Source organism: Cebus imitator, unplaced genomic scaffold (assembly GCF_001604975.1).
Source record: "Cebus imitator isolate Cc_AM_T3 unplaced genomic scaffold, Cebus_imitator-1.0 Scaffold168, whole genome shotgun sequence".
Classification (NCBI taxonomy): Eukaryota; Metazoa; Chordata; class Mammalia; order Primates; family Cebidae; genus Cebus; species Cebus imitator.
In genome coordinates this window covers 1,980,850-2,005,184 of record NW_016107483.1, presented here as the reverse complement: position 1 = coordinate 2,005,184, position 24,335 = coordinate 1,980,850, and the positions used below count along the sequence as shown (strand labels likewise).

Sequence of the window (24,335 nt, the reverse complement as noted above, 5' to 3'; positions counted from 1 at the left end):
TATATATATATATAATTCTAGATGAAACTGAGCTTCTATATCTAAAAATAGATTATCTCCTTGACAAATAATATACATGAAACCATTTTCTACAATTTTTCTGGAAGTCCTATTTGGGAAATGTGTCCAGACTCAATTTGTGAGACAAAATCACACCTCACGATTCTGTGTGTTTGTTTGCTTGTTTGTTATCTTAACAGTAGAGGGGAACCAACCAAAAATAATATGACTTAACATGATGAGTTACTTTTGAGTGCATTTGCCTCTAAATGATTCTGGTCATTATCAAAAAGTCAAACCTAACCCCCCCAAGGAAGAAAAATTTCCAGGTTTGATGATGTTCAAAAAAATGTGCCACGGGCTTAGAGGCGATTTCAAAATTTACATTCCCAAAATGTTTTAAGCAATGATCATATCATAAAGGGATGTGCTCTCTCTCAAGCCAACTACTTTGAAGGAGACAACAGCTTCCAAGATATAAATTTCTAGTTCATATGTATAATTCTATTACTAGACTAAGGGTATAATTACATTTTTAAGATAATTTATCCATTATTCATTAACTTATCTAATTGTCAATTAATTCCTTCTTTTTGTCAGAAATTACGCAAAGACTTGAAGTCACAAAGATGAAAGTCATAGCCTGTTCCTAAACTCAGACTTCCTATAATTAGTCAGAAGAGTATGGTAATGGCAATAATAAATAAAGAGCCTCGTGGTTTATTATATGGCTGATTGCATTGTATTCTCTAAGTACCTAATATTCCAAAATTTAAAAGTAAGAAAATTCAAAAGCTAACATTAGATTAATTACAAATAGTTTTCTTGTTTCTAAAGCAGCACAGATGGGAAGGGAATACAAGGAAAGAGAACAGAAATGGGAAAGAGAAGGACCAAAACTATTTTCATGAGTCTGAGCAAGTCACTGAACCTCCTGGCCCTTAGCTTCCTCTTTTGAAAACAAGAAGCTTTGATTTGATTGTCTCAGTGGTCTCTCATCCAATTCTATATCTTAATAAGCAATATGCTGGAGCTCTAGACAAATTCACACTTAATTTTGTTTCCTACATTGGCTGCCTCTTCTAATATTTAGCCAAAAAAAAAGAAAAAAAAAAACATATGAAATTTTAATTACTTAAGGAACAATGTCATGCAACATTGGTAGGACTGGCTGCTAGCTCTGGAAAATGAATTTAACCAAAAAAAAAAAAAAAAAAAAAAAAACAACCCTACAGACCACTGAAGAATAATTTATTTTCAGACATGGGTCATCTAGTCCAATTCCTAGGAATTAGTTACAGTGCTTTCTTTATCTATCTTCATGTTAACAAGAAAGGATACATTTTTAGAGTCCCCCTTCTCCATCCTCCAATGACAAGTGTTTTGGCACACTGAAATGATATAGTTTTAAGGAGAAACGACACCTGTTGAATTTAGGTCATTCTTTTTTTCTTTTTCTACTAAAGAAGGAGACAAGTGAAAAACGATTCAGTTACCCCAGTTCAGACCACACTTGTAAATTACTGGCATAAATCTGGTATCCACTGAACTATCAGTAATTATGGATTTATGAGTTGTTCTAGCAGCAGCTGTTTGGGTCTAATGGTTCAGGGCACTCTTAGGTTCTTCCTAAATGAGTAGTCAGAGCAGAAAACCAGCTGCTTAAGGAGATGTGTTGTGAAAGGTTCAGAGCAGAGCTTAGCTCAAAATTTTTGCCGTCACTGTCCCTGACAGAGGCTGAAATTCGACTCTTAGAGAGCCTTTGCTTCTGAATAAAAATGTTTTCTTGGAGGTAATACCTTAATATATTATCTATTACTGGGTGTATTCATTGTCAGATTTTTAAAAACTTAACTGCACACAAAGCCTACAAGAATGAGATTCAAGCTAAGCACCCAGGTTTTAGAATGACAGTCACCTAGCTTCCAAATTTGCTTTAAGATCTGCCTTAGACATCATAAGCACAATAGTTTTATTCATATTGAAAATTCCCTTTGCACAGATAGATATGACAAATATATATACATGTATATACACACAGACACACACACACACATATACACACAGCCCAGCCTCTTTTGCAGTAGCCTAAAGAGACAGTACATAGGAGAACAAGACTTTCCACTCTAAACACCTCTTTTCCCATCTTATAGTCATGTCCTTACCATCTCCAGCTTTGTGAGATGTGAAATTTTACTAAGAGCTAGATAAGGTAGGACTTTCTTGCATTTAGCCAAGTGTCACCTTGGTTTCTTGGTGAACACATCCTCACTATGCATGATTTTATGGATCTCAATCTTGCCCTTACCATCATTATTGTAATCTCCATTCTGGTTGACTGCCAGAGACAACAGTTCAGTTTATTTTAACATTTAATTTTTCCTCTGGCTTTGAATTTTCTGGCTGGGAAGTTATTGGGAGCATGAAGCCGTGGGGTGCTTTAAGCCTCTAAGTCTCTGCAGTGAAGTTAATTTGTGTGGTGTGGAGTTACAGGGGCTGTTCTTTCTCAAATAAGTCCTGTATGAATTTTTATAAATCCACTTGAGTCCTTACAGTTTCAAGAAAAATAGATCCTCTGCCTCAAATAAGTTGCGAATTGAAACTATTTTGGTTATAATTGTATTCTTTCTCTTAATGAATCTAAACTTACGTTGAAATAGCAATGACAGATGAGGCACTTAAAATTAACTGCTAATACCACTTTCTGTATTTTATTTTAGATAAATAAATATTCATTTGTTAAGTGGATATTCTGTTTCATCAACAAGGATGCAACATGGATAGCACAAGTCATTAGCATAATCCAAATGCTTGCTAAAGGCCTTTGGAATGCCTAAACTTAAAAAAATACACTACCATGGACTTGGAAAGAATCCTGCACTCCAAGGCCAAAGAATCTACTGCATATTAATCTTCATTATAAAAAAAAAATTGATTGGAGACCTAAATACAAAAATAAGCATATTGTGCAATAGCAAAACATGAAAAAATAAATTTAAAAAAAGCTTTAGGAAACTTCATGGCATTGTGCAAAGATGCTACACAGAAGAAAGGGAGATACGGTGGTCCTGCTTTTGTCACCAATCAACTTTGAAATCTTTAGCCAGGCATTTCAGTCCTATAAAAATCCATTTTCTCACATGTAAAAGGAAGAGTTGAAGTTATGTTTTTCCAGGGCTTTTCTTCTCTGACAAACTGAATCTTACAACAATTTTATGACTCAATCAAGGTAGCAGAGACCAGAGACAGTTTGAAAAAACACCTTACAAGACTTATAAATGAAGTTCTGCCTCCAAGGGCACTTAATTTTTTCAAGTGAAAGCATGCATGCAGATTCATCCAGCTGTTACCCCAGAAGAGGACAGAGTAAATATACTCCATTGTATAAGAAGCCCAAAGTGTGATCGTTAAAAATCCCCACACACAATTAGAAAACTGGTGACTGCTCTGTGTCTCATCTATAAACTGCATAATCCTGAAAACTTTGAGAGCGTGTGCTGAGAAGCTGAGTGAAGAGGTCCCCTGAGGAGGTGTTAGAGACACATACTAAAGTCAGGAAGAGATGGTGGGCATGGGAAACAGGTCACCCAGTAGCCCTCAGCAATTTGGGCTTTATAAACCACACTATTAGGATTTATACCCAGCCATGCAATTTCTAGGAATTAATGTCAGGGACTATAAAAGGTATACTTTGGATATATTTTAGCACTGTATACCTAAGTAACACACTGCAGTGCAGGCTAATATATATGCAGTTAACTAGGTTTTTAAGACATTCACTGATTACCCACCTACAACATACAATATGTTCAACAAAAACCTAAACTGAAATTTGCAAGTGCACATCTGTGCTTATAGGGAAAACATTCAAGTACACATGCCTGGATAATGAAGTTCTGTTACTTCTAAAATAATTCTTAATGTTACATGATCATTTGTTACATTGCAGGGAAAATATACCTGTGTTTAAAATCCATCATAATGAGTCATTTTGATATACTAATAAGGACTTCAGAGCAATACAGTTTGAAGGGAAAATCCGTTGACAGATACACTACTGCAACTGAATACAGAAGCAATACAAAACTTTAATGCTGTCTCTTCTAGCATTTTTAAAATGACCGTTAACATTTCTTGATGACTGTTACTTTTCCTTGCTCCTTTTCCTTTTTGTTCTTCTCCAGAAATCAATTTTTGAAATTCAGTAGGAGTTGTAGCCTTATTTCTGTCTCCCAGGCAAGATGCTATTAGGGGTCACTTCCCATGTACGGAAAAAACAATCTTCATGGATAATAATGATAAAACCTTATGGAATGCAAAAACAACCAAAATATGTATTCTCGGATGACTGCATTAGGGCCAAGTCAATATTAGTCCCACTACGCCCACACAACGCATAGTCTAAAAATGCTGTCAGCCTGATAAGAATTTCCTTTACTCTCTTTTCCAATAGAAAATGTAGGTCATCAAAATAAACTTCTGACAGTAAAAGAACAGTAGTTATACTGTCAAGTCTCTTGTTATTTAGCTAGCCAGTTATGGTCAAATAGTTCCTTTACTTGACCAAGGGAAAAAAAAAAAAGAAGAAGAAGAAGATGAAGAAAGAAAGAAATCTTGGACAAGCCATTTTAGTAAAAGCAACATGAAAATTTCCAAGCACACCTCTCAGCTACATTCTTATGATTGACTCAGCCTAACATCTACTTAAGCAATGTCTACAAAAGCCCCAAATATAGAAGTTGATCATTACGTTAACTAATCAATGTAGATAGTCTGATTTTTTTTTTAAGAAGATCATTGGTCAGAGTTTTTCTAATTTTTATCTTATTTTTTACTTTTTAAAATTTTGGTCTTCAGTATGTTGATGAGTTTAGCAAAAGAATTTAATTTGAGGACTGAGTCTCAAGGCTATTGCAAACATTAGATGAAGTATTTGGAGTCATTTCTTATTGAAAACTCTTATGATTGGTAATTTGTCATTTTCTCTGATACTGAATGTTATTTTCTAGCTCAAAAAAGAAGTTAATATTAACTCCGCCTCAGACTCATTGATTTCACAACCCAAAAAATGAAACCGTATTTGAAACAACAACTACTAGTTGTTATTTTTTAAGGGAGGAAAGTATCTTTCTGAATATTTAGAGAAGTTTTAGTTTGTTGCTCATCCACATTCCAAATGATAATTGAAGGCCTCTATAATATCAGAGGTGCTTTGAAATGCTGGAGCTGCTAAATATTTAAAAAAAAAAAAAAAAAAAAAAAAAAAAAAAAAAAAAAAAAAAAAAAAAAAGGCAAGAAAGTAGGACTCCTTCCTCTTTTGCCCTAATTGGTCCCGGTTAAGCTGGTACTGTTTAGCAGATGAATCTGGGACATGAACTCTTCCCAAATCAGCTGAACTTCACAGTTCCTAAATTCTAAACAGAAAGTTAGATTTCTTTCTAGAGAGTGGCACTGTAATTCTAGAAAAGAGACAGAGGTAGAGGAAACACAGAAAGTAAAAGGCCAGATGAAGTAATGGGCCAAACCTGTAAAGGTTTGCAATAAAACATGTGGTTCCTAACAAAGTGGAAAGAAGTAAACCAATGCATTCTATGGATGGTAATTTCCTAATGAAATCTAGTTATATTTTTTAAGTTTCTCCAAATCCACCAACCCTAACTCCCATAGTCTGAGGTGGACTCTATTTTGGCACAGTCCTTGCCACACACACTTTTTGTTTTAATGTAGTACTAACTAAGCCTTGGCACACTCTCTGTTGAATCCAGAGAGTAACGTGGCAGGGCACTTCATGCACTCTGCTGTTCCTTCCAAAGTAACTATAGCATCTTCTCAGTTCACGTCCCCTTATTATGGGCATCCTCAGTTACTCTTGGAAGAGTGGAGATCCAGCATCCAGAGATCCAAGGTAACAGCCTCTTGGCTGAGGGACACACTGTCAACAGACAACACGAAAGCTCTGCGCTTTGCTGCGATGAGAAAATGAACGCACAACCTTAATCCATCCCTGTCCTCTAAGTCACAGTCACAGGGAGAAGGACTATGGAGAAGTTCTAGTAACACCCCATAGACATTATGCTACACCAATGTTCCCCCGTTAAAGTCCCAGATCGCTTTGTGAACTCCGTCAGCACACTTCATCTTCCTCATCCAGAAAACCCTAAAACACTCCACCTTTCCAAACAAATAAAATAGTTGGTTTAAAGGAAGTTTACTCACATAGTCCTAAGACAGATGCCCTTGGTGAGCTTCAGAGAACTGAGTCCTAAGAGCTAGGGTGGCCCTGAGCTCCGGCGGGCACAGCTCAGTGAAGCCCCAGCCGGGTCCTGCCTCGCCCGCCCGCTCCCTTCCCGGAGCCACAGCCTCTCCTCCGGCCCTCTCGGTCCGGGTTTCTGCTCGAGGACGCTCCCGCAGGTCCCAGAGCATCCTCCGCGCCACGCGTGCCTGCGGGACGCCGCCGAGCCCCAGGCCGATCCCCGCGGAGCCCGTCGCCCCCGCCCCCGGCAGGCTGCCCGGCCGGTGACTCACCTGCTGGCCAGGTTGGGGCGCCGGCTGGTAGCAGGCTGTGGGGCCGGTTGTCGCTGCCCTGGGGTTGGGCAGGTACTGGGACGCTCCATACGGCTGCGGGTGATACATCACCTCCGCACAGCTCATGGCAGCCGGGGCAGTGGCGGCCCCCGAGCTGCCGCCTGTGTCGCTGCTCCAGCCGCTGCTGCGGCGAAGGCGGGTCGTGCGCGGCCGCGGGCTCCGCGCGGGGCGCGGGCTCCGGAGGGACTGGCAATCGGCGGGGGCCCGCGCGCGGGCAGCTTCATCTTCAGCCCCTCCGGGTGTCCCCTGCCGCGCTTATATAGCGGCTCGGGGACGCGGCCGCCCGCTGCGCCGCTGGGGCATGACGGCGTCCCGCTCGCGCGAGGTGCGGCGCCCACGGCAGCGCCAGTCACAGCCACAGCCCAGGCCGGGTCGGGCGGCCGTGCGGAGCCCGGGCTGCGCTTTGCATGTACACAATGCGCGCCCCGGGCTCGTCCTATCACGGGTGCCCCCGGCGGTGCGAGGCCCGGGAGGCGGGGGCCAGGGGGAGGGGAACGCCAGGGAGGAGGGGGGCCTTGCCTCCCCAGGCTCTGACGCGGAGCTCTGCAAAGTTTCTCTAACTCGCTTAGCAGCGGGCGGGTCACCCTGCAGGGGGACCCCGGGGAAGGCCGGCTGCGGATTGGAGCGAAGTTTGCAGCCCTCTCCGCCTCCAGCACGGGACGGTGGTGGGAGGAGAATGGTATGCAGAGGCTCCGCGCCCTCAAGGCTCGGCAGGTTCCCACCCTGTGTGTGTCACCTGGCCGCCAGGGCGAGGGCTTCCCGACTCCAAGGAGCTTTTACAGGGAACACCAACTCAGAGGCTGGGGCCAAACGAAAGCCAAGTGTACAAAGGGATAAAACAAGGCACAGCAGAATACGCGGGGATTCGCTCCTACGTTAAAAATAATCACAAGTGAAAGTTAAAATCACTGCAAGTGCGCACATGCCAAGAATGCAGCGCCGTTTTCCACAAGCAATCTCTGCTTTAAGTTTACATCTTCACTCTATGACACTCCTGTGGGACGTCCACCGTTTCTGGCTTTTGCAGTCTGGTTTTCATACAGCAATAGAGGGTAATTGATTAAGCCCTTTCAGCTACTAAAGATTTATCTATTTGCAAGTGGATCTATCCCTCCCCAAAATGAGGAAAAATAAATATGTGAGAATATGCTTGTATCCTGACATAATCATCAGAAAGAATTATGCTCACTTTTAAAAATTTATTTTGAGACAGAGTCTCCCTCTGTCACCCAGGCTGGAGTGCGGTGGCATGAGCACAGCTCATGGCAGCTGCCACCCCCACACTCCAGAGAACCTCCCATCTCACCTTTTGGAGTAGCTGCGACTACAGGCCTGCATTACCACGCCCAGGTAATTAAAACAAACAAACAAACAAACAAAAAATTTCTTGTAGAGAAGGGGTCCTGCTATGTTGCCTATTCCGGTCTCTAACTCCTGAGCTCAAGTGATCCTCCTGCCTCTGTCTCCCAAAGTGCTAGAATAACAGGCGTCAGGCTGCACTGGGCCTCATTTTATAAATGAGCAACCTCTAGCTCTGAGATTCAGCAAACCTGCCTCTCCTTATTGTAGACATCCTCTTTTATGACTCAAAGCAATCTGTCATTTTCACAGGCTATCCTTTCTCAGAGAAAAAGTCAGTTTGGAAGTCAAATGTACTAATGTTGAATAGCTTGAATTATGTCTTTCCAAAAGTTTATATACTGAAGCCCTAACTTACATTACAGCTGTATTTGAAAATAGGACATATAAGGAGGTTTTAAGGTTAAATGACATTTTAAAGGCAGGGCCCTAATCTAATAGGACTAGGGTCCTTATAAGAAGAGAGAAACACACCAGAGATATCTATCTATCCGTCAGACCCCATTCCCGCTCTCTTTGCTCTGCCACGGAGGAAAGGTCATCCGAAGTCCTAGTGAGAAGGCAGCTGCTACAAGCCAGGAAGAAAGGTCTCACCTTGAAACCAACACTGACCACACCTTATCTTGTGCTTCTAGCCTTCCATGAAAAAATTAATTTTGGGGGGCACCACCTAGTTGGTGGTATTTGTGGCAGCCCTAGAAGACTAACATAGATCTACAGTTCTCATATTGTTAATGTTTATGTAAGTGTCGCTGTGTATGTCTAACTACACAGATACATACACATGAACATACACACATTCACACTATAAAAACTGGATAGGATACCGGGTGCGGTGGCTCACGCCTGTAATCCCAGCACCTTGGGATCCACAAGGTGGGTGGATCACGAGGTCAGGAGATCCAGACTATCCTGGCTAACATGGTGAAACCCCATCTCTACTAAAAATACAAACAATTAGCAGGGCATGGTGGCACACGCCTGTAGTCCTAGCAACTCGGGAGGCTGAGGCAGGAGAATTGCTTGAACCCAGGAGGTAGAGGTTTCAGTAAGCCGAGATTGAGCTACTGTACTCCAGCCTGGGTGACAGAGTGAGATTCTGTCTCAAAAAAAAAAAAAAAAAAAAAATTGGATAGAAACTTTTTGCTACACCATAACAGTTTCTATTCACTCATTATTTTATCCACTGAAAATTAAAAGCATATTTATTAAGGGCTTGCACAGTTTGGACTTTAAATTGTGCTCTTTATAGTGCAAGAGTATTTCTAGCAATAATATGTTTCATGATTTACTTTAAATGTTTATTATTATCTTTTCCCAAATTGACATCCTTTGATCAGACCTCTTTCCTATGTTTCAGACTTATCTATTCAGTTTTTCCTAGGTAGCTCCGCATAGGTGTCACATCAGGACCTCAATCCCAGTAGCACCGATCATCTCATGTCCCCAGTTTGATCCTCTTTTTTAATCTTCATCTCTACTGAAACTCTCCACCTATAAGTTGCCTCAGCTACAAGTGTGGGAATCTTCTGGCACTCCTTCCGTCTCCTCACAGTCCCCACACCTGGTCTTGGAGTCAAGTTGACCCAAAATTTTACATTTTTACTGACTCCTTATCACTGGTCGTCTCTCACTCAGACTCCTACAAGAGACCCCTAGTGATTTCCAGGCCCCAAGGTCGACCTTCTCCCCATTCTTCATAGTTTATGCTACTACTCTTTAATGTCCCAGCCACTGCAAATCCAACTGTGCAATGATGATTCATTCTTCTTTTTAAAATTTCACAGTCACATCCCACAGTCTGTAGAAACAACAATTTAAAGCTTCAGATTCTGGCCCCTGCCTATGTCACTACTTCCTGCGAATGTTTACCAGTTATCTCAATGGAGATCTGCATTCTGCAAAGAAGCTGTGGTACTTTCTACCAGCATGTCATTTTACATATGCGCAGGACGTCTACACCAACACATCCCCCACCTTCTTCACTTGTTAACTCCTTCTTGCTCTTCAGGTAATTGTCTTCCAAAACATCCGATGAGGATCAGCTTTAATGCCCCTCTTTTCATCAGCTCTCATACTTTTATGAATACTGCTTGCATCATACTAATAATAACTACTTGATTTGCAGTTGCTTATTTGCGTGTCACCCCTATACGACCATGGCTGCTTGAGAGGAGAGGCTGTGAGTTTTATCTCTAAATTTCAATCACATTATGCCTGGCTTAATAAACATTCTCTGAATAAGTAAAGTATAATAGGAGGAGAAGCAAAAATTATTAGAAAAGCTTACAAATTTATGGGGGGATCTGAACACATATGAAATCAGTGAAGGCTATAATGCAGAATATCATTTCAAACTCTGTTTTCGGCTTTCTGTTGTATGTTAGATTGAGAAAATCCTTATGATGTTAAAAAAGATAGAATATAAATAGAATATAAAGTGACTGAATTAGGCCACAGAGCAAGTGTGTGAGGACAGCCACTTCTCAATACAAGAACCCCTGTTCAAACGTTTAATTGCTCCAACTTTTTTTCAAATAACTTATATCTGTAATTGATTATTTTTTGTGCAATTGTGAGTTCAACATCTGTCTCTTTAGCTAGACTTTGGCAGACGTCACTTATATCTTGTTCATCTCCTTATGTAACACTTAGAAAACATTCTATATACATTTTCTGAATGATAAAATAAAGCCAAAGCATGGTTCAACATGTCCATACCCCTCATTTCTGCATCTTCCAGGCCACACATGGCCTCTGGGGTGTTGCGAATATTTATTCCATGACAAAGAAAAGTCCTTTGGTACTAATAAGTCATAGACATGAAAGTCTGTAGGTGTTTGGCAAAATCTCCCACAATGTAGTATTTTTTTGGATACCTCTCTTTGTTTCTGTATTGTACTGACGGAAGAAAATAAGAGAGTAAAGATTTATTCTACCTAGGCTTAGAATCTAGAAAAATGGACACAGAGAGAAAATACCTTGTCAAAGGCTGCAGTCTTAGTGAGGTCATTAATACAAATTCAAATAATTCATGTTAACAAAATCTACATTTGAGTTCTAGTTGGAAAGTAGATGTATCTCACTTTCCGGAAGTAGCGATTTAGGGTTTTAGAATGGAAAATAGTGGAAAGGATCATCTAGTTTAAAACATCTTCTTTCATAAATAAGTAAATATGTAGTCTGATTGATGTCTTCTTGGGAACTGTGGCAGAAGTACAACCAAAGTCCCATTTATCTTGACTCTTGATTTAGTTCTCTTTCTTAAACCCGCAGTAAGGATATATAAACAAACACATATGCCTATGGATATGCATACATACATTATACATATGTGTACATATTCCTAGATGTTTACTTATGCATATATATACATACACAAAAGAAGTTTTTGATCATATTATCCTCGAGCCAAGCTGGAGTTGCAGAAGAGGATTGTGTATATGGGGTGGGGATGCAGGTCAATTCCATTCAGCAAGAGTGAGTCACTCAGATCAGGGAATGTGATCTGACCACTGGTGTACTCATTGTCATCTCTACTATGTAAGGGTGTCACAATTACTTGGAAAAGCAGCAAGGGTATGGAATTTAATTCTATGTAGTTCTGAGCTAAAGTTCCTCAAAGTTTACCCTTCTATGTTTTCTCCTTTCACACTTTTCTAGTTCAATTCTGATGTGGAACCTGACCTGAATGAACTTAAACATTCCCAATTCTTGTGAATCATGGGTCTTCAGTCACTACATTTCCTCCTCCCGCCAGCAATGGATTTCTCAAAACGTTTGTTTCCAAATTATCCAGGTGGAATTTAGTGAGATGGGCCCACTAAACTAGTTTTATTTGGAGGGATAACTGGAAGTGGGTTTTCCTAATATATTTTCGGAAAAGATAGGGTAAAAAAGTAGGGGCAGCTTATTTTTTGAGTGGTGACAGCCATGCCTGCCTTTAACTTGAGGTCCCAATGTAAGAAACCCCCCGGGTCCTGCAGTACACACATGTCTATATCTCAACCTGTGTGTTTAAATCTCTTCCCTACCTGCCCACAGCTACCAAACAGCTGAGTTTTGACCAGCCCTTCACCCTAAGCTGAGCCCATTGATCATGCAGCCTGCTGTAGGAACCATGGCTCTGAGGAAATGGGCCTGCGTCATCTGTGCAGGAAATTGTCAGGTCCTGACTAAAGAAGCATAGTTGTTCTAGGCAGAATTATGCCCCTCCCGAAAGATGTCCACATTCTAATTCCTGGAACTCTTGAATGTGTTCTGTTACTTAGAAAAGGAGAGTTAAGATTGCTGATGGAATTAAGGCTTGCTAATTAGTGGGTTTTAAGAAGATAAGCCTGATTCTCTGATGGGCCCAATGTAATAATTATGAGGTGGGCCTCCTCATATGAGAGAAGCAAGGGACAGAGAAGAGTCTCTCATAGTGATGCAAAGAAAGAAAAAAGAGTCTACAGGCCATTGCTAGTTTTGAAGATGAAAGGGAATCAAATCATGAGCCAAGGAATGCAGGCAGCCTTTAGAAGCCGAGAAAGGCGAGAAAATGGGTTTTCCTAACGTCTCCAGAAAGAACACAGCCCTGCTGATACATGTGAGCCCTGTTTTTGTACTTCTGATTTCCAGAACCATAAGAAAATAAATTTACCTTACTTTAAGCCACTAAGTTTGTGATAATTGGTTATGGCAATAATAGAACACAAATACAATGGTATGATGGGGAAGGGGGTGCTAGAAGAGATTTTAGGTGAGCAAGTCCTCTTTGCCCTATGATTTCCTATGGGGAAAGGCACAGGAGGAAGAGGGCCAGTGAGGGGTACTCTAAAGCTCAGGGCCGGGGAGGAACTCTAGCCGCCTGGATCACAGAGTGATACCAATAGAGCCATGGGCCAGAAGTAAGAACAGATCAAAACTCGCAGGTAAGCATGAAGATCATTTTAACCAGTTGTCCTTCAGGATAACCTGCCCTCCTCAATGGCCCTGCAGCTTTACTGTGTTTCTCTAAATGTGCTTACCCATGTCCTCTTGCAACTATTGCTTCCTGTCTTGTCCACCATCCTCAAATCTCTCCTATTCCATTGTATCCGCCTTCTCCGTTTCTATTCTCTATTCTGCTCCATCAACTCCCAAAATGTATTAAGGTCAGCAGTAATTAACACGTTGCTCAATTCAAAGGTAACTGTTTAAACCTCACCCTAATTGACGCTTTATTAATTTTGCCATCGGGAATACATCCCTTCTCTTCTATTGACCTCCTTATACGGTATCCTCCTGTCTTTTTTTTTTTTTTTTTTGAGACAGAGTTTCGCTCTTGTTACCCAGGCTGGAGTGCAATGGCGCGATCTCGGCTCACCGCAGCCTCCGCCTCCTGGGTTCAGGCAATTCTCCTGCCTCAGCCTTCCACGTAGCTGAGATTACAGGCACGCACCACCATGCCCAGCTAATGTTTTTTTGTATTTTTAGTAGAGACGGGGTTTCACCATGTTGACCAGGATGGTCTCGATCTCTTGACCTCGTGATCCACCCGCCTCGGCCTCCCAAAGTGCTGGGATTACAGGTTTGAGCCACCGCGCCCGGCCTCCTCCTGTCTTAATCTGTTTCTTTATAAGTTGGCTGTTCTTCCTCTTTCGTTTGCTACATCCTCCTCTACCTAACCTTTAAACACTGAGTGTCTCAGTGTTTGCTCCTGTGCCCTTTCCTGGCCCATAGGCAATACTTCTCTTGAAGAGATTTTATTCGTATTCTAATTCAAGGTGCTGGTTTTTTTTTTTTTTCCTGATGAGTTTACAACATCTGGTGAAGTACTCCCTTCTCTTATTAACGACTCTTATGAGGTTGTTAGAGCACACCACATATAAAGCCCTGAGGCTGGGGTTTCAACTGTAACAAGTAATAATGGACTATTTTCAATCTTCATGGTTTGATTTATGTAATGAAAAGTGAGGCTTTATATATTTCTGGTTGACTCAGCAGAGACACACGGCAAATGGTAGCACCTGCTTCACACAAGGTTTTTATTCGCTGGGAACCCAGCCAGGGTTGGCCAAGACCCTCTCTTAGCACCTCTATCTACCACTAGCACGTATTCCTGAAAGAGTCAGCACACTCTTTCTGTTAAATGTTTATTTTCATAATTTTATAATAAAATTTTTTATGAATTTAGCTAGTTACAGGATTTCACTAGAATGTATACACACACACATATGCAAATAAACATGTATGATACTATATTACTCGTATATTTTATAAGAAATAGTGAGGTGAGATGAAAAGATGTCAAGACACTTAGGCAGAGTGAGGTGATGGATATGTTAATTAACCTGATTTAATCATTCCACAACATATGCACATTCTATGTTCTACAATATATCACAACATCACATTGTACACCATTAAGTGTATACCATTATTATTTGTCAATTAAAATGAAATTTGAAAAATATAGGTTACTCTAACAAATTTTCAGATAACATGACTTCATCATTTAACTATGTGCTGTTAAAACTGTAATTATTTTTCAAAATATCAGCAAAGAATATGTACTTAATTATATAATAGGGTTACCTGTCTTCACAAATGACATACCATGAGTTCAATGCATACCTTGAGTTTGTTGTTTGTTTCTTTACTAGTTTTCCTCAAGGTAGTGACAAATCTGGGCCAATGTTAATGACATTGTCTCCATCAGCCTCTGACAAGAGGAATACATTCACACCAAGTTTGGGCTGGGTATGAGTAAAGTTCTGTCCATGGAATGGAACAAAGCTAAGTAGGCCAGGGGGATTAAACCCTTGATCTTGGCGTCATTAGGACTGTGTTCTAACAACCAGGCTAATTGGCCACAGTCAAAGACCAATTGGACTAATAAATCACAGCGGCCGGAAGTATCTGGTTTGCATTTATATCTCATTTTTAATACATTATTTTTATAATTTGATCTAAATATTTTAAAATAAGAGATAAAAAAAGAAAAAGAGAAAAAAAAAACTTTGCAAGAAATGAAGCCAAAGGCTATATCAGTGTCATTCAGAAGAGAGAAAGCAGGGAGGAAAAGCTATCCCACACAAATTCCCAGTACAAAGTCAAACTATGTGATGTGCTCTCACTTTGCATGAGAGGTGTCAGCTGAGAATATTGAGAGAAAAATCACAAATATTTTAAGTAATTTATGTTTAAGAAGCACAAAAGAGGCTTTGTATTTAAGGAAACCTTTTTTGAACCACTTTGAATGTCAATAACTTTTACGAAAAAAAAATGTTTGTTAAGAAAACCAAATTTTTCTGTTCTGTTGCTGTTTCCAGATTTTCAGTTTTGTGTTTGATCCAAAAATGAGGTAGGCATGTATCTTCACATCTTAAAAGTAACTTAGTTGCATCCCAACTGCCCAGTTTATTCTCATTGTATAAATAGGTCACTGGAGAGGGTATCTTAACATTATTGTCCCTGTGGATTTTCATTCCTGGAAGGTATTCAAAATCCTATCTATTTCCAAAGCCCATTATAAGTAGCACCTCTTTTAGGAAGTGTATCTTAACATTTGAAAATTGACTTCCTTTATACTGTTAAAATTTGTTTGCCTGCACCTTATATTTGGAGACTTGATTGTATGTAATTCTTATTATTACTCTTTATTGTGCTCTAATCAATTCCATTATCATAATTGTCTCCCTAATGAAAAGACAAATTTCTTAAGGGAAAAGGCAGAGTTAGATACCTCTTTGATGGCTCACACCGCACAAAAGGTAGGCACAAAGTTTATACCTGCTGAATTTAATTTGAATTTAACAATTACTCCTGTGATCTTTGAATATTGTGGGATTGTTAATCTGCAAATATTCTTGCTTAGTTTCTTTCAACACCAAATCAGAAGAACAGAGATGCTAAGAACTTTTATGTGAATATTATACAAGAAATATACGTTGCATTATGTTTTAGCTTGATTACCTAATTTATGTGTAAACTATGTCTTCAAGTAGATGTCTCTTTTGAAAAAAATTATGTACAGAATAATGTCAAATGTTGAATGTGATGGGCAATACTTTTAAAGTTTTTTTTTATTTTCTAAGGATTTTAACTACAGCAGTTTCTTTAGTATAGTACAATCATAGTGCAACTGAAAAATATAAAATCAATTATTTCAGAAGATATGCATCATCTTTAGTAACTATAAATATTAGTAGCTTATCTTCATATGTTTGTATCTTGAGACATTGCAAAATCAAATTCATCTTGGCGGTATAGGAAGAGGCAGACTTCCTGAAATTATCTAACCATGACATAAACTTGATGAAGATAAAATAACAGTAATAATAGGAATAGTAATTATAATATTTAATCTTTAGAATGCCAACAATATTGTAGGCAGGTCTTAAGTGCTTTGCACCTACTAACTCATTTATTCCTCAAGACAGCCTCATGAGGTAAGAACAATAATTTTCCCCATTATACAAATTAGGAAACTGAGGCACGAAGTGATTAAGTACTTTTCTCAACGTTATCCATCCAGGCAATCTGTTTCCACAGTTCAGCTCTTGACGGGTGTACACACTGTGTCTCAAAGGTGAGGGTGTTGAATAAAGTTGGTATGTAATTTTGCCAGTTCTAGATAATTTTAGCCATTCTATTATAAGAAGTCATAGCCTCTTGTCTACAAGTTGTTCTTAGAAACTGAACAGACAACATAATCTCTGAAGTCTAAGATGACGTTCTGTACTCTAGACAACAATGGTCTTCACTAGAAGGAAAAACTGTGGGTGATACTAACCTGTCCCCTACATGCACCACCTTCTTGGAATCTCAAGGGGACAGGGAGAGTGAAAGTAAACAAGCCAACTAAAATAAAACAGCACCTAATGCCTTAATATAATCCTTGCCCAGCTTTCTTATTTATAGTATCCAAATATAAATTTTGCTCTTTCGTAAAAGTGAATAACCGAAATAATGGTATGCCTGCTGCCAATTTTGTGGAATTAAATCTTATAAATTCTCAAAGACTGAACTGCTTGTTTATATTTTCCCTGGGAGCACACCGTGTTCTATGTGGATAACAACAATTTAAAAAGAAAACCTAAAAGTAATTTCAGAGCATTTGATAATCAGGTCATGACATCATCAACTTCAGAGATGATGAGAATATGAGGAACTCACTGTGAACAAAAGGGAGAGATAAAGAAATGTGGGAGCTGTTCTTGGACAATGTGAGACACGATGTTAAATGTTAATTATTACATCAAGCTCAGGAAATGTGCAAAAATCAGTCATTAACTAGAGCGTCGCTACTCAAGGTGTGGTCTATGGTCCAGCAAGATTGTTATTAACTGAGTTAGAAATGAATAATCTCAGGGCTCCAGCCCAAATCTGCTGAATCCGAATCTGCATTTTGATAAGATCTTCCAAGGGATTCCCACACACACTAAAATTTGAGATTCACTGGACTTAAGTGTCTCTCTATACCCAGTATCAAAATGTAACATCACTTCACTTACATTACCTTTCAGCCTCATTTTTAGACCATAGCCACCTTAAAAAAATAGACTCGTTGTGATGTATGTATGACAATTAAATATACAAAGCCCTTTCCCCGGCACTTACTTCATGTAAAATCCTTATTCTGCCTTTGAGAAATTCAGGATATGTACATGTTTTTAATGATAAATTGGTGCTAAGAGAGAAACTATCAGGAAGACAAATACATAGAGGTGGTCGTTTAAACTTTGATTTACTAAGTACAAATTCAGTATCCAAATCCATTTTAACACCCTCACCTTTGAGACATAGTGAGACCTTTTCCACTCCCAAGACAAGCATCTATAGTTGTCAGAACATTATTAAGTCCTGTTCTAGAAATGCTGAAGGATTGACAGCCAATTTTTCTAAGACACAACGTTTTCCCAATACAATTCCCAGTCTTCATGAAGGTAGAAAACGTGACTTAGTCAAGCATAAGTAAACTATGTCACTCTAAGATTTTCTTGACTTTTTCTGGATAAACATACGGTTTGAGGTTAAACTAGACATTTCAGATGTTTCCCTTCTCCTCCTGCCTGTAATGTGATTAGGATATTTGGTGTGGGTGAAGAGAATTGCATGCGTGGGGCCATGATATGGAGGAGATGCTGTGGTTGCCACAGGTTGTGAGTCCTGACAACCACATTGCCATCTCTACTCTTCCCTGTTGCCATGGTGACATTCTTGGGAGGTTGCTGCCTCTTGGCATGCTAGGCAGAGAGCAGAAGCATAGGCATTCCATCCTTTAAAATTGCTCTTATGACAGATTTCTATTTCTCCTCTTCCATTTTAGGATCCAACTCCAAGGGTGGGGACAGGAGAGGAGTGGACAGGCCAGAGGTACCCCCTCTGCTATGTCTTCACCAATATCTATACTTTTCCGTTTCCTTACAACTCTTCACTATTTCTTCTAGCTTAGAGAATTCTTGTCTCTTCAAAGGCAAGAAAAACAAGATCTTCGGGTATTCTTATGCGGCTTTTAATTTACAACTTAAAAGTCAGGAGTTACATGGTTTTGTTTTCCAGTTTCCATAGCTGCCACTTCCCCTTAAGGCACCGCCTGCCTGGGGTCTCTCTGATGACCTAAATGGAGGAGAGGTAACAGGGTGAAATGGAATGAGGTATGGCAAGCATCGGTTCAAATTTTTAAAAATGTCCTTTCTGGTGTCCTACAATTCTTATGAGATAATATGAAAGTCTAGAGGCACTGGACTTTCTAGGGTTTAAGCCATGGAAATGTAAGCTCATCTAATCTGTTCGTCTGAGAATATCTGAGATGCTGAATTCAGTTCTTAGTACTCTCTAAGTGTCATTGTCAACTTAAGGGATGGGCTTGGGCAAAGAATCAAAATGGAAAGGTGTCTGGGGATGATTTCCTGTGAGGTCTGATTATATGAAGTATGATTATTTAGCCTAGAAGGAAAAAAATAGACTAAGAGGAAATAAATATTTAAACATCTATCATATTATGGGGAAAAGTAAGTAAGTAAGATTTTGCTATTGTTGTTGCTTGTTCCAAGAGCAGAATGAATGAGAATCAGTGAATTAAATTTAAGAAATCTAACTTTACTTCAAATTAAGTATGGCAGAGAAAACATTGCCATTTTCATTTTATTTCTGGATACAGCAACATTATAGAAAAACCCAATTCCTGAGACACAATTTGAAGGGAAAAGCCATGAGGAAAGCAGGTATTTTGACACATATCAAATGGTGACATGAGGGAGAAATAAAATTTTTATATATAATGCCATCACTAATATTTGTGATTTTTATTTTATCACAGCATATTCTCCTACTTTGAATCATATAGTAAGGAAAAATTAACTGGGACAGATATTTAGCAATGAACTGGATTCCCCATGCAGAATTACCTATTCTATTATGAAAATTATTGAGCAGTAAAAAGAATACACTTGTTCAATAAATGTTTCCTTAAATTTATTTTTAGATTTCTTAAAATATGTATTTTCATTGAGTACAAATGTGCCAGGTATCCTTGCATGCAATGAAGAAAAATTGGTAGGCAGGATCAGCAGAGTCTCTCAAAATTGAATGGTTGTTTTGATTAGGTGATTTTTATGTTTGCTTCTGATTTTTTGACGTTTTAGGGTCAATTTAATAATTTAATAGGATACTGCTACTCCTACATCCTACTGCACATTAAAGTTTCTATAAAATTCAGCCATCTCATTTTTTCCATATACATTAGGGTATATGCGTATTTATGCATTTTTATTTATGTAGACAGTTTTAGACTTCTGATAATTTGCGTAATGGTTTTTTTTTTGGACGGAGTTTCGCTCTTATTACCCAGGCTGGAGTGCAATGGCATGATCTCGGCTCACCACAACCTCCGCCTCCTAGGTTCAAGCAATTCTCCTGCCTCAGCCTCCGGAGTAGCTGGGATTACAGGCACGCGCCACCATGCCCAGCTAATTTTTGTATTTTTAGTAGAGACGGGGTTTCACCATGTTGACCAGGATGGTCTTGATCTCTTGACCTCATGATCCACCCGCCTCAGGCTCCCAAAATGCTGGGATTACAGGCGTGAGCCACTACGCCCGGCCCTACCTAATGATTTTTAAGCATCGTGAAGAACCTGAGACTTTTACCCTACTTGTATGTTAACAAGTTAGTTTGTCCTAATTTCGTGGATGCTAAGAGAAGGCAAAGGACTCCTGAATCAGAAACAAAGGACAGTTTATCGCTTACATCAATAGCAGTAACCAAAATATCAGCATCTACATTAGTTGCCTGAGTCCCAATTCTTATAAACCTACGTGATGAGGGTGAAGTGGCCCCTGCACATGCAAAGGGTTGCATTAGATTACAAGGAAGAAATACCACATTTAGGAAATCTTGGGCTTTTAGAATGGGCTGCAGGCAAGCCTGCCCAAACATTGTCCCAGAGGAAGACATTACTTGTTTTCATAATGGACAGCAAACAAACTTGGTCTCTGTCCTCAAAGAAGACACTCTCTGTCTTCCAAGGGTGTCTTCTATACAAACCTGAAACTTACCTGAAAAGATAGAACACAAGGCTGTCAGTACTTCCATTGTCAAGATACACAGAAATGCTAGAGATCCATTAAATTGTCTTGCAATAATGATGCATACTAGATTTCAAGCTACCATAAACCAGATCTTATCTTCTTCATCACAATATTCAATTCCTTCCCTAGTGCCTAGTCCACAGCATAAGGAGCTAAGACTTACTGAGGTCTTATCATATGTCATGACTTTTCAAACACTGTGTATATGAACTCAATTCTAACTACTATCATATAGTTACAAATACTGTCTTTATTTAGCACCTGAGAAAACTTAAGTCAAAAGAATTTAGAAACAACTAACAAGTGTTGGAACCTAATTATATATTTCTAGAAGAAGTAAATTGGATTATTAGATGGCTAAAAAACTATGAAACAGAAGTCTCTGTGATTGTATGCATCAAGCTATGTATGAAGCTGCAATTATGAGTTTGAACAGTGCAGTTCTGTCTCTCGAGCTCACATACTACTAAAAACAGACTAAAACCAGAGGCTAATGCATATTGTTTTACTATTTGTTGATTTCTGTAACTACAGTCTACTCAGGGAATCTACAAGGATGCCTGTGCTGTGACATATCTAATGGAAGTTTTAGTGTCTAGGTTTAATTTGCCTGACTTGGCCAAACTTCATGGTGAAAGACTAATTCTATCTTAAAAATATGAGAATTTATTTCATACTGATTGTTCTTAGTAGTGTGTCTATTGGCAGAACATTAAAAAACAAGAAGAATGGCTCTGTTTTATTAGCTGTGGAATAAATGTACAATGGAAAAACCAGCTCATGACTAAAATAGAGAGAAGTCATTTCTGTGCTATGTAGCTGTCCCTGGATATAGACATGACTACAGCTACACAAAGTATATACTGCTCTATGTCTAGATTTTTGTTTTTCAGGAATTGCAATCTGTTCATTTCTAGCCTCCCTTTTCATAGAATGATCTCTTTTTTCCAGGTTGTAAATATATAGTGACATGCACTTGAGTAGAAGGAGACTGGAAAATATATATTACTGCATATCAGCAGCAATATAATGAAGAGAAAGGTGGGAAAAGAGAGTAAAGTGTTCAGAAAATCAGGAAATTAAATAAACGTACACACAATTCCACATCCCAATGTAGAATCACTATCACATTAATTTGTATAGTTTCCTCCAATATTTAAGGAATTCATCAACAAATTCACACAACGCATATTTATGAAGAACCTACTATATGTCAGATACTGTTGAAGGTGCTGGGCAAATAGCAGTATATAAAATGAAAGAAATATTCCGCATATATTGTAGAGAGGGCTTTTCTAGATAGTATACATAAAATTTTGAATACTGCCTTTTAAACTTTTAATTACTTTCCCAGGTTACTCTCTGGTTTTCATAACCATCATTTTAAAAATGGCATGATCTTAACAAAATAGCCCATGATTTCAACTACTTTTTTATGGTTGTCAGATTTGTTGTTTTCCATCTCCTTTTCTTCTTTCCTTCCTTCTTTCCTTCTTTTTTTATTTAAGAATAATTTTTAGCAAATGGCCTGATAATGGACATATTGTCAGACTGCTTTTTTCTCTGTATTTCATGCAAGTGTGTTCTTTTAGCACGTTTCCTCTGGACCTGTGCATGCTGCCTCTAGATGCTCTTCTCTTTTTGGGCAATAGTCACATTACAGAGCCCAAATGTTAACACATCGAACTCTCTATCAGCAGAATTGTCATTGAATAATTCCAGAGGTACCAAAGAATGATTCTCCTGGGATTTTTTTTATCCATGGTCGAGTTTTGAAATTTTAAGTTTAGAGTTTCACATTTAACCTCTTTCGAAATGTGCATACTACTGCAATACTAAAATCTAGCTTTGTTACAATCATCTATGCATTTATAAGAACAAAAAAGAAGGAGCAAATTTGATAGGGCAGAAGAAGAAAGCAAAAGGCCAATGGTGCCCATTTTGCCCCATGAATAAGATTCAGGCAAGTTCATTTTTATTTGTGTATATATGAAGGCCACTTCTTGTTTCATCATTGCTATGAAATACCTAGTGTGAGATTATCTGACATTAAGAAAATCTTTCCAAGTGTAAGCATGTGTGTAATTGGCTGGGTAAAGGGATCAGGCGTGAATCTCATTAGTGCAATGTTTTATTGTCTAGAGTCAATAAATAGGAGGGATTTTATATATTGTCAGACTATAATAATGATTAAGGATCAGAATAAGCTGGGAATGGGGTAGGCTCATAGATTGTTAGCACTATATGCTCTTCTAGTATACTTATTTGATTTTCAAATGGAGAAGCCGAGAATTAAAGAAACTGAGAGACCTAAGTCATAAAAGTAGAACAATATTTCAATTCCAGTATTCTTTCCGCTTTTGTTTACTGCCGTTATACTTTAATGAGCATTTGGACGTTTTATAATGGCCTTTCAAAAACTCAGCTTTTTCAGCTTTTTGAAGGAAAGAGGATATCAGTAGATGCTCTTTTTTAATTTTATTTTTCATTTTCACCTGGAATCTCGATAATCTTTCTAAACTGCTTTGTGGACACACTTCATGAAAATATGCAATAGAAAGGAAAAAGAGAAAAAAGAAAAAGAAGAATGAAGCAACAATTTTAAAGTAAATTGAGTAAATTCAGACTTTCTTCTAATAATATACAAAACTTCAACATGTATTTTCCATATAAAATTTCCAGTTTTCCTTGTATTCCACTAGAAGGAGCCATTCAGTCTCAACTTTGATAAAATGAAGCATCTATTTTTTTTTTTTCCTGTAAGGACTTGAGCTAAGCATGGGAATCAATTTTCTCAAAACAAGGTTCTCTCTGTCTTTAAGGAAGAATAAATACTTGTTTTAAATCGCTAATGGATTTGGGCTTTATTCTAACAGGTGATTATGCTCCTCTCTAATTCTAAGAATCTGTCCATCTTAATATGGTAGAAAAAAAGGTAGAAAAAAGAATCTATATATTTATAAGGAAGCAAAAGGGTGTAAGTGAAAATTATTGCAAACTGGAAGTTGGAAAACTAGTTAGAGGAGTGTAGAAACCAGATGTCAAATGCTTCTCAATGTAGTCCTGTAGTGAAGCTACCCATCTGAAATGCCTTGGGCAAGGAAGTGGTGATAAAGCCCTTGTAAAAAGCACTATTCTAATGTCCAGGAGCTGTGCTGGACAAAAGAAACTCAATTTCAGTCAACTCTCCAGTCATTACATAATGGAAATATGTCTCTACCCTGCTCTCATTTTAGGCTTCAGATGATTGGAATCAGTGACTTGCTCATATTATTTCAATCATTTTGGGAAACAAATTTGCTTACTCCATGTTAGAGTCTAAGTGTTTGTATGCCGCCAAAATCCATATGTTGTAATTTAATCACCAATGTGTTGGTGTTGGGAGGTGAGGGCTTTGTGGGGGGTGTAATTAGTAGTTAGATGGTGGAGCCCTTGTGAATGGGATCAGTGCCAATACGGAAGGGGCCACAGAAAGCTTCCTTGCCCCTTCAACCACATTAGGACAAAGCTAGACAATGCCATCTGTGAACCAGAGCAGGCCCTCACCAGACCATGACTTTGCCAGCACTTTGATCTTGGACTTCCCAGCCTCCAGAACTGTGAGAAATAAATTTTTGTTGTTTCCAAGCCACCCAGTTTGTGGTATTTTGTTATAGTAATCAGAATGGACTAAGACACTTTATGGTTCTACTTTAAACAGAAATGAAGATCTGAATTATTTTTCCTCAATTGTTTGTTAATGCTTATTTTTATTGTTTACTGGATTGCTAGTTGAAATAAATAAATAATATTTCCCCATTTTTTTCACATTTACTATACCATCTTAGAGAGCGA

The 24,335-nt window shown here is 38.8% G+C and overlaps 1 protein-coding gene and 1 long non-coding RNA gene across 3 annotated transcripts in view; one reads left to right on the top strand and one right to left on the bottom strand.

Annotated features, from left to right (window-relative positions):
* The window catches only part of VGLL3 (vestigial like family member 3), a 49,037-nt gene extending 42,356 nt beyond the window's left edge, over positions 1 to 6,681 (bottom strand). The window contains exon 1 of one of the 2 annotated variants that reach the window (XM_017544233.2): positions 6,526 to 6,681. In XM_017544233.2, the coding sequence (XP_017399722.1) occupies positions 6,526 to 6,651 (126 nt within the window). In that variant the 5' untranslated portion in view covers positions 6,652 to 6,681. Of the gene's footprint in view, positions 1 to 6,216; positions 6,286 to 6,525 lie in introns of those variants that run through there. The other variant, XM_037744176.1, reaches the window with a different exon arrangement.
* A 5,692-nt stretch (positions 6,682 to 12,373) lies between these two features.
* Positions 12,374 to 19,349, top strand: LOC119473567. Its single transcript, XR_005202777.1, has 3 exons — positions 12,374 to 12,532; positions 18,472 to 18,566; positions 19,232 to 19,349. It is a non-coding gene; the product is annotated as an uncharacterized LOC119473567 (long non-coding RNA).
* The last annotated feature ends 4,986 nt before the right edge of the window (positions 19,350 to 24,335 follow it).